At 44.8% G+C, this 16,029-nt stretch overlaps 1 protein-coding gene across 6 annotated transcripts in view; it reads right to left on the reverse strand.

The window, feature by feature from the left end:
• The window catches only part of TCF20 (transcription factor 20), a 138,073-nt gene that overhangs the window by 37,953 nt on the left and 84,091 nt on the right, over nt 1-16,029 (reverse strand). For 5 of the 6 annotated variants that reach the window (XM_075078597.1, XM_075078605.1, XM_075078569.1 and 2 more), the window contains one exon: nt 1,419-7,049. In XM_075078597.1, the coding sequence (XP_074934698.1) occupies nt 1,419-7,013 (5,595 nt within the window). In that variant the 5' untranslated portion in view covers nt 7,014-7,049. Of the gene's footprint in view, nt 1-1,418; nt 7,050-11,943; nt 12,071-16,029 lie in introns of those variants that run through there. The other variant, XM_075078578.1, reaches the window with a different exon arrangement.

Consider the following 16,029-nt stretch of genomic DNA (forward strand, 5'->3'; position numbering starts at 1 on the left):
AATACTGGTGAACTACAAGACATGAAAGCATGGCCACATTGCGAGTGGAATCCAGTGATGGGGATCCCGAAAGAAACCATGCAATTATCAGAGATAAGAAATTCAGCAGTTGCATCAGAACAAGCATGCTGGCACGGCTTGATGAAAACCAAATGAAATTAACTGACTTTGTTTAATGAGAGGCTAGAAACAAGAATGCAGGCCAAATCAAGTTAGGGCAAAGAAGCATGTAATTACTGTCAAAGAGCAGTGAGTGAAAACGCAGAACAAGCCAGGAATCAAACCTGAAGAGAAAAGCTCATGGGGAGGAAATGTACATGCTCTATGTAACAATACAGAGCAAAAAGATGATAAAAACTGGATCCCAACACTTTAGAAAAGGAAGAATCTGAACACAACAGGAAAAAGTCTAGTGCTTCTTCCATGGCCTGACCCAGGACAGAAAGCATAATGCAAAAGGTGAGCATAAATAAAGGGATCAGCATACTGATGATGGCAAAGAGCCACATAACTGTGGTTTTAAAGTGTGAGCTTATGTCTCAGAAAAATCAAGAATAGCCAGTGCCTCCATTCACAACCAGCTGGTTGTGATTTAAGTTCTCCCTTTGTCCCTGCTTTGATTTTACATATTTCTTCTCACTCACTGTACACTCACACTTTGGAGAAAGTCAGTTATCAGTATGATGTGTGGCATAACTTCTACTGAATTAATCAATACTAAATCCATCCACACCTCACTTAAAGCGTACAGACCTCTGTGTGATTCTACTCTATCTACCTTATTCTCCTACAGTTGTATAATACATATTACAGTCACAGAATAACTTAGGTTGGAAGGGACCCCAGCTGAAAGCAGAGCCAATTTTGAAGCCGGATCCCACTTCAGGAGGTGAACCATGTTGCTTAGGACCTTGCCAAGTCACATTTGTGCATCTCCCAGAACAGATATTCCACGGCTGCTCTGTCATTCCCGCTCCCTCAATCCAATGTTTGACCACCCTCACAAGGAAATTTTTTGCCTAATATTGAATTGGAATTTTCTTTGTCGCAATTTGTGTCTGCTGCCACTTGTCCTTTCACTGTATGACTCCAAGAAGAGCCCTAAAGAATATTTATTATCTAACAGGATAGAATAAGGAGGAGGAAAAAAAGATCATTGTAGTCATGAGAAAACCTTTGGACATCCAGAACTTTTAGTAGGTAAGGAGCATCCAGCTTTTTGATGCCTGAAAGATATGTCTGATCAGATGTGGCAGAGATCTAAATGACATCATCAAAAGGAGATCACTAGAGATTTATTTAAGATGAAAGATGATTGCTTAAGACATGAGAGAAGAACAAGGAAAAATGGTATTCCAAATAGTATATATATCGCAAACAAAAACAAATAATTTCGCGTAGCGAGGTTAGGTACTCACCATCTCTCTTGCAATCTCCACAGCTTCCTGCAGCCCATACAGCCTGCCACAGACCAGGTAGATCCCATTGGCCCAGAGAATACAACCCTCATGGACCCAAAATTCATTGCTGTCAAGAGGTAGTTCAGGAATTTGTAACTCCAGCTCAGTGCCACCTTCTGAAGTGGGCATAGAGGGTTTTGAGTCCAAAGGAGTCTTTTCACCACCACTGCCACCGTCAGTGGTTGCTTTTTTACAAGAAGCTCCCCTTGAAAGTGACCGAGAGGCTCCGCTACAGTCCTCAGAGCGGTGCCGCCTCTTAAAGCGGGGATGAGCAGTTAGGCTTCTTTGTTCCTTCTGTTGCTGCTGTTCCTCCTCCTCTTCCGTATCTGTCTTGGAACCATTAGAAGCACTTTTGTGCCGTACCTTGACCTTACTCTGCATTTCTGTGGCCCTCTTTGGAGGCGGGTTCTTGGGCAAGGTGGCTGCGTAATCCTGGGGGTAGAAAGGACCAAAGAGGTCACCCATGTTACGATAGCTGGCCCATTTGCCACACAGGCAGCAAACCAGATGCCCTAAGACAGAAGACTCTGTTACTACAGGGCCCTGCAGCATGAAAGTTGAGGTGGGCAGCACTTTGCTCTCCGCATTGCTAGGAGGGGGTGTTGAAGACCTCTGTCCCTTCCGACCCCTCACCAATTTGTTCTGCTCCTCTTCCTCCGCATTAATGATTGTGCACACAGCGCCTAATTCACACTTGTTTACCACATGAATATAAGGGAAAAAGGACTTATTCTTGGAGTCAGTTTTATCTACAGACTGGGTAGCATATTTAAGCTTGATCTCTGGTTCTTGAGGCTCCACAATCGGAGCAGCTCGTCTAGGCTTCCGCTTCCGTGGCTGTGTTGCAGGTTTTCGCCTCTCCCTCCTTTGCCTCTTCGGTTTTGGCTCACCACCACCTACTCCTTCTGAAGACTGCGAAGGTACTGGTGGGGGCGGCGGAGGCGGTAGCAGTTGCTGCTGTTGCTGCTGCTGCTGCTGCTTCTTCTGCTTGTTCACGCTCCCAATTGGCCTCCCCTTTTTCTTTCCAGAGGGAAAATATCCCTTTGGAGGGAAACCATCGGGCTTGGGTGAAATGTTCGTCACATCTCCATCTTTTTCCTCAGACTTCAGATTTGGTTCAGAAGTAAACACACTGGAAGGGGGAATTGTTTTTGAGTCGGAAAAGGTCAGAGTTCCAGCTCCAGCTCCATCAGACCTTCCCTGACCACTTGACTTCTGCAAAGGTGGTGGTGCTGCACTGGAACCTGCTCCTTCTTTACCAACGCTGGCAGTTTCAGGGACCTCTTTCTTGGTTTTATCATCCTCACTGCTTTGCCACTCTTCTGAAGATCTTGGAAGAGTTATTTCACCAGCTGTATCCTGGCTTGCTGGCCCCACTTGATCTGACATCTCTCCTTTTCTTTTCTCAGCCTCTGGTCCATGCCCAGCTACATTTCCTCCTTCAGGCCCACTTTTAAGGGACAGGATGTCATCAAGAGTAACAGTATCTGCACCAGTTTCAGCACTGTTGGTAGAAACACTTCTCCTAATATTGGGAGATGTAATTTTTTGAACAATAGCTTCCAGTTTTAATCCTCGCCCCTTTCTTGGGGGCAATATTTTGGTCTTAGCCGGGCTTGTGAGGGAAACAGCAGGGCAATTCCTATTATCAGGACTTGGCAGGTCCTTGAAGGAATCTCCCTTTGCAACTGACTTGCCAACATCTTGGCTTTGAGATGAATGGGCATAGGAGTTGTATGTTTTATCAGCTCCTTCTTTTGCTGAAGTCATCAGTCGCCCTTTATCTTCACTGCCACTGTTCTTCATATCCTGTGGCTGTCTTTTGGTAGGGATAGGCGAGATGAAAGAACGGACTCTCCTCCTCATAATTAATGGATTTTGAGGAGACTGATCTTCCTGGCCAGGGAGCCTGAGCATGGCATTACTAGGCTTAGGCAAATCTGTAGATTCCTCTCGTCGATGCCCATCACTTTCTTGAGGGCAAAATCTTTTTTGGTTGGCTGTTCCGAGAGGGCCGCTGCTTTTGGCAGGAGAAGTTTGCCGAGAGAGGTCCCAACCAGATTCGTGATGCTGCAACTTCTGATTGCCATGTTTCAGTTCGGTGCATTTGCTCTGAGTACTGTCACTCCCCATAATGCAGCGCCCAGCTTCCTGGCTTCCAGTATCATGGTAAGAGCTACCTTGAAGGTACATCATTCCATCCTTGTCATTTTTTAAGGGACTCCTTACTCTTTCCAGAAACTGCTGTTGTCTTGGGCTCTTTCTTGCTCCTTCCTGCCTGTGCTGAGCTGCAGCAATCACACCCTGAGCAGTGCTGCTTGCCCAATCTTTGTATTCTTCTTGCTGCTGCTGGTATATCTGTCTTTTGTAATGATACTGGGAATTTAAACCTTGGTTAGGGTCACCAAAAGCATGAGGCCTAGCATTTGTGTGATATGCTGAAGCCAAAGATGGGCCTTCTGAATTCTGAGGGTAAGCAGAATGCAAGGAACCCCTGTTAACTCTTTCAGATAGTGTCATGTGTGGGGTCATGTGATGCAGATCTGTCCCTGGGCCTCTGCTTCTGCCTGGTGACATTTTCAGCTTATCAGCAAGATCCTGAAATTGAGAAGGTGATTTACCCCTGGTGCTTCCAGTTCTGCCAGGTGCTCGTCTCATCTGTGTCGATCTGCTGTCCTGCTGGGGAATGTAGTCTGGAGCAACATCGGAGACTGCAGCTCCAGGGCTAGCGTTACCTCGGAAAGATTCATGCTTGATGCCAGCAGGATGACAATGGTCTCCTGTTTTTTTATTATTGAGACTAGCTGAGCTCTTTGACTGTTCAAAATCTTCTTCTTTTATTTGCCCACTGTGAGCTTTCATCTTTGTTTCCATGGATACTAAACCACCAGGGAGTATTACTGACTGGCTTAAGCCAGGGGCAAGACGTTCACTCCTTCCACTTCTGGCCTCAGGACCCATGTGCCCCATTGGGTGAGGGCCAGGATCTCTGACAAGCTGCCTTAATGGAGATATGTCACAGATCACTGACCTCCTCTCTGAGAGAGCTCCCCCTTCATGGGCAGAAGACTGAGACTCCACATCAAACTTTCTAGCAATAGGGTAATCAGCTAGATTTATCTGCTTCATGTCAGGAGCTGCACTGCTAGACTTCCTATCCCAGGGACCCCAGTGAGGGCCTTCCAGGAGAGACCCCATGCTTTTATTTAAGAGGCCTCTATTGGTCAATTCATTGGCTTGACTAATTAAGATATTGGGCCTCATGGCTCCCTCCAAACTCCCAGCCATCCCAGAATGCTCCTGTGCATTCCTAGAATACCTTCTGTCTGGATGATGGTGGTACCCCTGTAAGACCTCCTGTAGGAGGCTAGGAAACTTCTCATTCCGGCCCTTGCGCTCACTGTGCCCCGGAAAATCCCCTTTTTCTTGCCCAGAAGGATACTGTGGAAAGCCACCAATATTTCTCTGTATACCAGCTGCTATATTATCCTTGTAACTGTATCTTAAACTGCCAGGAGATTTGGACGGTTCTGTTCTTGCAGGAAAATTTGGCCCAGCAACCGCATGACCAGGCTGGCTGTTCCCCTCTCCATTATGGTTAGTGTTATCTCCACTTTTGCTCCCTTTACTTCCTCCTTGAGTTTCTGGCTGCGCCCCTGCATGCCCAGCTTCTTTCGCTCCACTAGCACTAGCTGGTGCCTGAGTGGCTGTGGAAGCATCATCTTGTGCGGGTTTTTCTTGTCCACCTGACTTTTCTACTCTTCCTGTCATGGCTTCCCGGGAGACAATCACCCCAACTGCCTTTTCATTCACTTTTGGGGCATTTTCCACAGCTGCCACAGCTTCTTTCCCATCAGGAGAGGCCACATCTTCCCTAGCTGCAGGGCTGCTGCTGAGTTTTGATGGCTCATTCTGAGAGCCTTGTGCTGGTGAGGAGTTGGATCTCTCTAAGTTACCCCCTTTGTAAGTGGTGTCTGAGCTGGTGCTCTGGCCGCTCAGCTGTCTCACCCTTTCGCCATGATCCTCTGAACTACTGGAACAGCCACCATCAAGGGACTCTGCCAGGGGAGACTTGAGTTGCTCCTCTGCCTGAGAGGAGCCTTCTGAGTTGGTGCAGCTGTCGGCCTTCTTTGAAGAGGATGACCTTTTGGAACTTTTTTTCTGAGGTGCCAAGGCATCCGAGAGCAACATGTGCTGGACTGTGTTGGGTAGATTGGCCACTTGAGAACTTAGAGCACTCAGGCTGCTCAGCCCTGGATCTGTGAGCCTTTTTTCCTGCAGTCCTTCCAGCCCAAACCCCTTGAAACTCCCTGCATGAGCATTGGGACTTGGCATCATAGATGGTGTAGGACTAAGCTGAGGCATCATCTGCAGGATTCGGTTTCTAGAACCCATGGACATGTTGCCTTGCCCACACTGGAGATTTTCTCCACCTGGCATGAGTGGAGAAGGGGTAGAGCTGCAGCTTGGAGACTGAACCACAGATGCAGCAGGAGACGGATTTGAGATTGGACTGAAGTTTTGGTGGAACTGCATTGGTGACCTTACAGGAACTTCAGTCTGGCTGTACTGTCCCACTTGACTTTGAAGAGAGAGCTTGGTGGCAGCATTTGAATACTGCATTACGTGCTGAGGTGGGTGCTGTTGCTGCTGCCCCTGCTGCCCGCTTTGGGGCAGCTTAGACTGCTCAAAGCTTTTCATCGGTTGAGTCTGAAAGCTGTAGTTTGACTGGGTCCCGTATGCCTGTGCATTGGAACCCACAGCATGGCCTTCATACTGTGACCCAGAATTCACACTGTAGCTTCCATCATAATTCTGTCCTGACTGGCCAAAACGCTGTGGGGAAGGGAAAGAGGAGGAGGATGACGATGAAGGTGGCTGATAGTGTTGGCTGAACTGACCCACTCGTAACTGGTACCCAGAAGCAGAGGAAGGCAGGGTGGATGGACGCTGCATTGGCTGCAAGTGTGAGGTGCTAGAAGCAGACTGGCTGGAAGCCTGGGGTAAAGGCTGATGAGACTGATAGATCTGCTGTCTCAGCTGCTGCACCTGCTGCTGCTGGCTAGAAGCTTGCTGCTGATACTGGGCACTCCCTGGAGAAAAAGGACCGGTATAATCCTGTTGATAGTGGGACACACCCCCAAGGGTTGAGTGCTGTGTTTGAAACTGGCCCACATGTCCCTCACTCCCATACTGACTCCCAAAGCTACTCCCTTGAGGGGGCCCATAGCTCTGTACTGGTCCGGAAGGCCTGCGCTGAGGTGGCTGCTGCCCTCCTGACGCCACTGGATCTTTGTTGGCAGCCATATAGTAAAACTCTCCTGCTTCTTTTCTGAAACCTTGGTAGCTCTGATGGCCAGAGCTCTCACCAGGCATTGCTGTAGAGGCTCCTGTTGCTCCACGACGTCCACTGCCAGCACTTCCTCCAAAGCTCTGGAACATCTGGGCCTGCTGGCGGGGGCTGAACTCTTCCAGTCGGGATGAACCGTGCACTTCCTGCGGGTAGCTCTGTTGGTTTCCGTGGTAACTACTTTGCTCCCGAAAGGACTGCATGCTGTTCAGCAGCAGAGCAGCAGCTCAAAAGCCCTCCTAAAGGGGGAGAAAAAGAAAGAGGGAAAAAAGGTATAGCATCCACATCTCCCAGTCACATCAATACAATTGCTCAATTCCACTGTTTTAATAGCAATTAAAATTTAGTATGTGTCTTCTACTTTCTGGTACATCAACGTGTACCCCCTCTCCTTGCAACTTTCCAAACTTCTAGGTACCACAAGTAAGAAGAATCACTCACTCCCAAGAAAATACAAGTGGGTAGCCTACTACCAGCTGGAGCACATTTTCAGCAGTAATATTTCCCTGCAGTCATTTACTAACTGGGTCTGTTTATATGTCCCTGAAGAAACAAACCTCCACCAATATTTTACAAAGCAAAGGAGAACAATACTCACCCTCCAGCTATTCTCTGTGGCTAATACTAGGAGTAATCAAGTATTTTGCTATCATGTTAGAAGATGCAACAATAAGAAGCCTGTAACACAATCAAAGTACTTTTGGATCTACTGTAGAAATGGTATTCAAGGCCCACATTTCACTCTGGGGATGATCTCTGTTAAAAAACACTCAAGATACAACTGACCAAAGCTCAAACCAAGATACTCCGATGAAAAGGATCTATGGGAACCTGTGAGAGAACTGGCACCAGCATCTTTCAAAGACATCTGCTCCATGCTTTGGTTCCCAACTACTCCAGTGACATTTTTAGGTGAAAACCAACACAGCAAGACAACACATGGTATTTTTTACCCTCATCTACTTCCTTTTGAAAAGATGGGAAGTCAGAGCAAGTCCACCCTATTCAAGCAGAAGGCTCTACAACTTCATCCCTTAGGGTTTTTATATTACCCTGAATGAAACTTAACTGAAAATATTTGTCAGCCGGAATAGATATTCTGGAATACCATGTATGATCATCTACATTTACATAATAAACTCCTAAGTAAATGCACTTCGTGAAGGCTCTCCTGTGTACTTCAATCTATTATTCAGTGTGTAGAATCAGGACTCATTCTCAAGGACTGGCCTACAGCTGCAGAATTGTTTGGGGACCCTGGCTAGTCCCTCTGTAAAAGCCTGACACACACCTAGATGTGTTAAGAAAAGTATGGTAATTAAAAGTGTATGCATATACACTGTCTTTTTTTAAAAAAAAATAAATGAAGTCAATAAACAGATGACAAAAGCATTTCATTTCTGAAACACCTTGTGGTTTTCTCTTCCTGAAAACAAACTGCATAAAGCCACCCAGAGAGCCTCCTTCCTTTAAATAAATCTTAAGACAATGGTCACACTTTTCCAGGAAACAGAACCCTGACTCCACAGACTGGAGATTTCCTGGAAGACTTGCCTGCATTATGTTTTCTTGTTTAGCCATGTGTTTTGTTGTCACATTCAGCTGAACCCACTCAAAAATGAAAGTCTAGTTTTACACTTAAAAGTTTTGTTCAAGCAGAAGATCACCAGAGTCTCAAGAAAACAGGCATACAAATGAGGAGATGCAGGTGATGTCTGGCATCATGCTCTTTTTCCATCTGCCTCTTTTTTTTTGTTACTAATATGCATGTTATATACAGAAGGCTCTAATTCCACCATTAGGGTCTTTCAGAAAGGGATCCTAGTTATATTTGGGTTTCTACTCTCGGTGCATGCAGGCTACAGAACACACACACACAAAAACCCCACTGCAATGCATGCCTCCACAATCCCTCTCTGCCAATGCAAAACCATCTTTTTGTTGCAGCCCTGGTTCATGCAGCTTGATGCCCACAAGAATATTACTGAAACATTAGAATCAGAAGGGAACTTTCAAATTCTTGATACTTCCAATTCTGTCTTTCCCCTTCTAGGAAGTCAACTTTACTGCTGTTTTCATCTTATACTCTAATCTTTTAGGTGTCATACTATAAGTGAGGTCTGCTGTTCTGCTGAACTTCCACTTTTTTAGCATTTTAAAGACCACATATATTACATGAATAACACTTCTATGAAGGCCACACCATGCCAATTTGTCCAGTTTGGGTTTCTTATGGACAGAACCTCCTTTTGGTGTTTCATCAGTTTGAAACTCCTGCCCCTCAAAACTGGGATACCTAACGCAAGCTTCTTTCTCCCCTTTTGTACCACTTGCTTTTAAGGTGAAAAATTGGACAAAAAAATAAAAGCAGGACAGAAAACACAGAAATAGAAGGACATTATCAAACTAAAGGTAAGCAAACAACTACTGTAACTGGCAGATGCTAGAAAGCAGCTTCCCTAGATAAGCAGTCTGGGGCTCTGCAATCAGCAACATTCATGTGGTGTGGAGACTGCATGCACACCCTGGCAGTCACGTGCTTTGCATCTTCTCATAAAAGCAACATTTCCATCTTCGTCACAGGCTGTCTCTCACAATCTCAGACTGGTTTTTAAATATGACTTTAATAAAGCTTACTTTGCATAGTCTGAACAAGGTCTCAGGAAGCCTGTTTTGCATTACATCATATGAAAACTTTCATCACTGATGATATTCATTCTTTTACAATAATACTAACAAAGGTTTGAAAACTGCTAACATGTGTTAACAATGCCAGGAAACATTCTCAAGACCTCCTCACTATTAAAAAAAGAATAATTTTAATTACATAATGGAAGAAACAGCACAAGATGCTTTAAAGTACTTTTATGAAGAGAGGTCCAGTAAAGGTCAACCTGAGGCATGAATTCCTGTCCTCCACAATGTCATGCAACCACATAGTGTTTTAGTCCAGAAAATATATACGCTAACTCAAAACAGAGAGAAAATGTTTTTCTCCTTAATTTTCTTTTTTTTTTTTTTTTTTTTTTTTTTTTAAATCTTGGATTCTACCCTGAAAAATAAATACAGTTTTCATCAGAGGAACCTAAATTGCTGGTGCCCTAAGCAAATGCTTTCTGTTTTCAAGTCTCCTACAGAACAACACTTGCTTTGAATGTCTCACAAGGAGCCTAACTTGAGTAACACAACCAGCAGAACAGCAGAAAAAAAAAAAAAAAAAGGTATTTCATTAATAACAGGAGTAGGAAAAGATAGAACGTACTTCAATCCATTACATCACTGATAACTTAAGACATATAGCACATTTCCTGTCATTAATGTACTATAAACACAGGACTATTACAATTACTATTGTAATAATCTTTCTTAATAATAACAGCACTATAAAGTGCTTAGATCTAAGTGCTATGTTCTCAGCAAAACCACTGAGAATAATTCCATGGGCAAGCCTTGTTAATAAAATACATTCAGACAGATGAGGCCTTCAAAGTCTACCTAGATCCACAGGAAAAAAAATTTTTCCATTAAATTTTTATTGAAAGCCTTTAAAGAAAACATTTTCAGCTGGCACATACTCCTCCATATGCAGGAAACTCAAGAGAACGATACACTAGCTGCCAACTAGAGACTACAACAAAATCATATACAACTCCGTAACCGTGGTAGATATCCATAATCCCATCCCCAGCAGAAGGGGCTAAATTCCACCTCCAAAAGAGTGCTCCATTAACAGCCACAAATTCCACACATTTACAGTGTTTTCCAACACACACCCCCCCAAAAAACATCCAAAGCCTTCCCCATTTATTCAAAGGAAAGGTAAGATTCTGGCACAGCTTTTACTACTCCGGTGTCACACCTATACTCTCACTACATGGGCACCCAGCTCTATCAATAGAGCTTCATGATTCTCCTCAAGTATTTATAGCCTTCAGCTGTAGAGCCATCCAAGCACATCCACCTAGAGATTACAGACTACATTCACTAGTCTAAGCAGTTTCACTGTGCTCCAGTGCTTTTGTTTCTTTCCCAATAGCCCAGTAATCAAAATTTGCCGCCTTCAACCTTGTAGGAACAAAGGAAGCATATTACAAGCTTGCCTGGCTGATAAAGAAACAGACTCAGTGACAAAATCACTGCACATAAGTCATGGATAGAGAGAAGCAGCTGGTCCTCTTATCCATATCTCAGACTTATTTGTGAAATATCTGAAGTTATTTCGGGCAGTCTTTCAACCCACATTTTCTTCATGTGAACTTATTTTTAAGCACATCTACAATACAGATTTTTGTTTCATGTTTAATTGTCTGAAACAGCCTTATAGAACAACTTTGTTAACATAGTTTTCCTCAAAATATGGAGCTACTGCATTCTGATCCTACTGTGAGCAAGATTATTAAACGGTAGTCAACAGCATGTAAGCATTTTTCAACTGTTCCCGCATGCGTGAGACTGCCCCCATCCATTGCTGATTAACAGGGTTCATCAGTCCTCCCACACCAATATCACTGTGTGAAATGGTCTTCTGCAACATACTGTGCTAGGTTTTTTAAATCCATATAAATCTTTATAACTTTTTTTGTCCCAATTATCAAAGACCGGACAAATGCAGGACAGCTGCCCAGATTTTCCCACATAACACTGATGCCAGCATAGTAGTGCAGCACTACAGAGACAGCTCAGAACAAGTGAGCTAAAACCCAAAATACTGTGGGGATACACTTAATTCTTAATAAGCCTATAAAGGAGCAAACAAAACAAGCATCACTTAATTCTGTAGGAGGTAAGTGAGGTCTTTCTGCTTCGTTAAATTTTCTTTAGATTTGGGTTGACTACTGCGACCCATCTGTGCAGAAAAGTCTCAGGCAGCAGTCAAATGGAATATATTTTCAGTAATCTGTCAAAGACCTCTCACTTCCTAGCATGCTTATCAGGAAAGAAAACATAGTTACAAGCAGGTGACAAACAGTAAGATAGAATTTTCCATAGTCAAAAAATGTACACAAACAAGTAGGGTTTTTATAGTGTCCAGGCTTCTGATTAAAATACTTGCCAAATGCTATGCCAGTAACAGATATACATATATCTCTGTAGCCATTTCTAGTCACAACCCATATAAAATACAAAAATTACCATTTTTGTCCTTCCTCACTGTATCTTCTTAAAATAGTAGAGCACACCCACAACCAAAAAAACCTCACCAAGAACTTCAGTATAAGCGTAGTTTGTAAGTAAACAATCCCCGGGATCTGAAATAAGCCTGAAATACAGGAGAAAAAAAGGTTTCCATGTATGAGTATCATTTCCATTGTCAAGGCCATGTAGCTAACCCTCATTTCTGCAGGTGCACAGTTATTACTTGCACACCTGAGCAATGGCTGGGAATAAACTGATCTTGTTTTAGTTCTGGAGGAACATTACCCTGCCTGCCACTTTTAAGAGAAGGCAGATCAGCTATGCCACAAGTATATGAACTGAAGGATCAAACCTAAGACTGCATTTAACAAATTAACAGATTTAACTTATTTCTTCTACATTTTATACATTTTTAAAAGAAAGGGGAAACTGGTTTTACTTTTCAACCTTAGGTGTTACACGGAAGTAAACCAAGACAGCCAGCACTTCAAAAGGTCACCAGTTTGTCCAAGTATAATACTTCTTTCAAATAGTTGTGGTTACCCTGAACTGCAAACAGATTTTCTTCACACCTTTCTATAAAGCTGTTTCAGATCCTGTTCCATTAAAAGTTACTTTTGCATACTAGAAATGAACAGAATGATCTAAGACATGGGAAACTCTGATATTGTCTTATTCACCACCTCACTTCTAGAGGAAACTGCAGTCAGATCTCGCTCTCACCAAGCCATCATAATTTATTCTAGCAAAGCAGCCTTACTACACGACCCCAAGTTTAAACAGTATACAATTAATTTTCATTGAGAGTGCCAGAACCTGGTGAAGTAGGTAAAGTATCTTGGAAAGTACATAAAAATAGACTTTAAAACCAGAATACTATGTTACTGAAAACTGAATTTTACGTTCTTAAAAAAAAATAATCACAACATGATGTCTTCAAAACATCCATATGCAGTTGTTATACATGCTTAAGTGTCTAATAATAACACATATTAGCAACATGTCTTGCAAATCAGTGCTAATACTGGCTTTGACATAAAAAATGAATTTTGTCCTGCCCAATAAAAACCGTCAACAAAAGATTCCTCCAATGAGTTAAAGTTGGCGGGAAACCTAAACACGGCGAAGCCGCAACACTCAGTGGTCGAGGAGCACGGTGGCAACAACATTAAGTTCCGTGGCTGAGCACGTGTTGAGGAGGAAAGGGGGGGTTCCTGGAGCCAGGGAAACCCATAGGGGTACAGAGAGGTCCAATGGGAGCCAGCAGATCTCATGAGCAGGGCTGACACGGAGGGAGCTTTGCCAGGAGCAACCACAGGAAATCTAAAGAGCGCCCAGAGAGCATGAGTGAGCAGGGCATGGCGCGGCAGCCAGGGCGTGGTGTGGCATTTGGCGCAGGCAGGACTCGCAGGGACGGCCCTGCCACTTCAACCAGAGGCTGCAAGCCACTTGCAAGGAGCTGTGAACACCAGGAGCCATGGTATCCATCCCACAAAGAGCTGTACCTTCAGTGGCCCCTCCAGCTGCAAAAATTGATGCAGCCACCAAAACAGGGCTTTCAAAGGAACATGCAGCTGCCCAGGTCCCGGGCTGCAAGGCATGCCTGAGTTTCAGGTCAGTATCGGACAGCAGCAGTGAGCTCACCTGTGGGAGATGTGTCCAAGTAAAGGAGCTGCTCAGCCCAGTGGCAGAGCTTTGGGATGAGGTGTCCAGGCTGAGGAGTATCAGGGAGTCAGAGGAGGAGATCGACTGGTAGAACAGCACTCTGCCATCCCAAAGGCAGACACACCAGTCAACCATGGCACAAGCAACAAAGGACCCCCAACCCCCTCACCACCAGGCAGAAGGAGACCCAGGAGACAGGGGAGTATGGAAGCAGGTTACTGCTTGGGGCAGCAGATGAATCCACTTTCAGCCTGCCTCACCTTCCCAGGTGCCCGTACACAATAGGTGTGAGGCCCTGGAATTGGACAGGCAGACAACTGATGATGTGGCCGAAGGTCATTCTGAGATGGAGGCAGCCCACCCCCAGCATCATAAACGCTCATGTTAAGAAAAAAAGAAGGGTAGTTGTCATAAGTGACTCCCTTCTGAGGGGATGGAGGGTCCAACATGCTGACTGGACCCAACCCACAGGGAAGTGTGCTGCCTTCCTGGGGCTGGGGTAGGAAATGTCAGCAGAGAACTCCCTAGCCTGGTAAGGTCCTCAGACCATTACCCACTATTGGTTCTTCATGTCAGCAGATAAGAGGTAGCAAAGAGAAGTCCAAGGGCAATCAAAAGGGATTTCAGAGCCTTGGAGGAGTTGGTTGAAGGATCAGGTGCTCAGTTAGTGTTTTCTTTGATGCTTTCTGTAGCAGTGAAGAACACTGAATGGAACAGGCAGACCCAGTTGATCAACACATGGCTCTGAGGCTGGTATCATCAGCAGAGCTCTGGTTTTTAAAATTGTGGGATGGTTTATTCATCACCAGGTCTACTGACATCCAAAGGGATGCACCTTTCTCAGAAAAAGGAAAAGTTTTTTGCTCAGGAGCTAGCAGAGCTGACTGACAAAGCTTTAAACCAGATTGGAAGGGGGAAAGGGACCAGACCAGGATAGTCAGTGATTGGCAACGGGACGGCACTCCAAAGCTTGAGGAGCTGTGTGCTAGTGAGATTCTTCAGACTGTGTGTGTAGTGATGGGCACAATGAACAATGGCCAGTACAGTGAGGGACAATTAAAAGGGTTTTTAAAAATATGTTAATGGTAAAAGGCAGGCCAGAAATAACATTGGCCCATCACTTGATGAGCACGGTCACCTCACAAACAGGGACGTAGACAAAGCGGAGACATTAAATGCTTTATTTGCTTCGGTCTTCAACACCAATGATGGGCTCTGGGACGCCCAAAGCCCTGAGCTAGAGAACCATGACTGTGGGAATGCTAAACTCCCAATCAACTCCAAACTTGTGCAGGACTTGCTGCTCCAGCTAGTTCCCCATAAGTCAATGGGGCCTGATGGGATTCATCCAAGGTTACTTAAAGAGCTGGCTGATGTCATAGCAAGACCTCTCTCAATGATTTTTCAATGCTCTCAGGAATCTGGAGAGGTCCCAGTTGACTGGAAGCTGGCATATGTTGTCTCAATCTTCAAGAAGGGCAACAGGGATGACCCTGGTAACTACAGGCCTGTCAGTCTCACTTCTGCGCCTGGCAAAATTATGGAGAAGATTATTCTGGGAGTTATTGAAAAACACCTGGAAGACAACACAGTCATTGGTCCCAGCCAGCACAGGTTCACAAGGGGAAAGTCCTGCTTAACAAACTTGATTTCTTTCTATGACAAGGTTACCCACTTAGTTGACCAAGGGAAGCCAGTCAATGTAATCTTTTTGAATTTCAGTAAAGCTTTTAGTAGTGTCTCTCACAGCATCTCCCAGACAAGACGTCCAGCATAGAGCTGGATAAACACATAATGCAGTGGGTGAGCAATTGGCTGACTGGTTGGGCTTAAAGGGTTATAGTAAATGGGGTTACACTGGGCTGGCAGCCGGTCACTAGCAGGGTTCCACAGGGATCCATCTTGGGGCTGGTACTCTTTTACATCTTCATAAATGACATGGATGCAGGACTGGAAGGAATACTAATTATGTTTGCTGATGACAAAATTGGGAGAAGCTGTTGACACTCTTGAGGGTAGAGAGGCCCTGCAGAGAGATCTAGACAAACTGAAGAGCTGGGCAATCACCAACCATATGAAGTTTAAGAAGGGCAAGTGCCAGATTTTGCACCTGGGGCACAACCCTGGATGTACATACAGACCAGGGAACGAGACACTGGAGAGCTGTCCCACAGAGAGGGATCTGGGGGTTCTGGTCGACAGCAAGTTGAACACGAGCCAACAGTGTGCCCTGGCAGCCAAGAGGGCCAACCATGTCCTGGGGTGCATCAAGCACTGCATTGCAGCTGGTTGAGGGAGGTGATTGTCCCGCTCTGCTGCAGCCTCACCTCGAGTACTGTGTGCAGTTTGGGGTGCCACAGTATATTAAGGATACAAAGCTACTACAGAGTGTTCAGAGGAGGGCCACAAAGTTGGAGA

Source organism: Phalacrocorax aristotelis, chromosome 1 (genome assembly GCF_949628215.1).
Source record: "Phalacrocorax aristotelis chromosome 1, bGulAri2.1, whole genome shotgun sequence".
Lineage (NCBI taxonomy): Eukaryota > Metazoa > Chordata > Aves > Suliformes > Phalacrocoracidae > Phalacrocorax > Phalacrocorax aristotelis.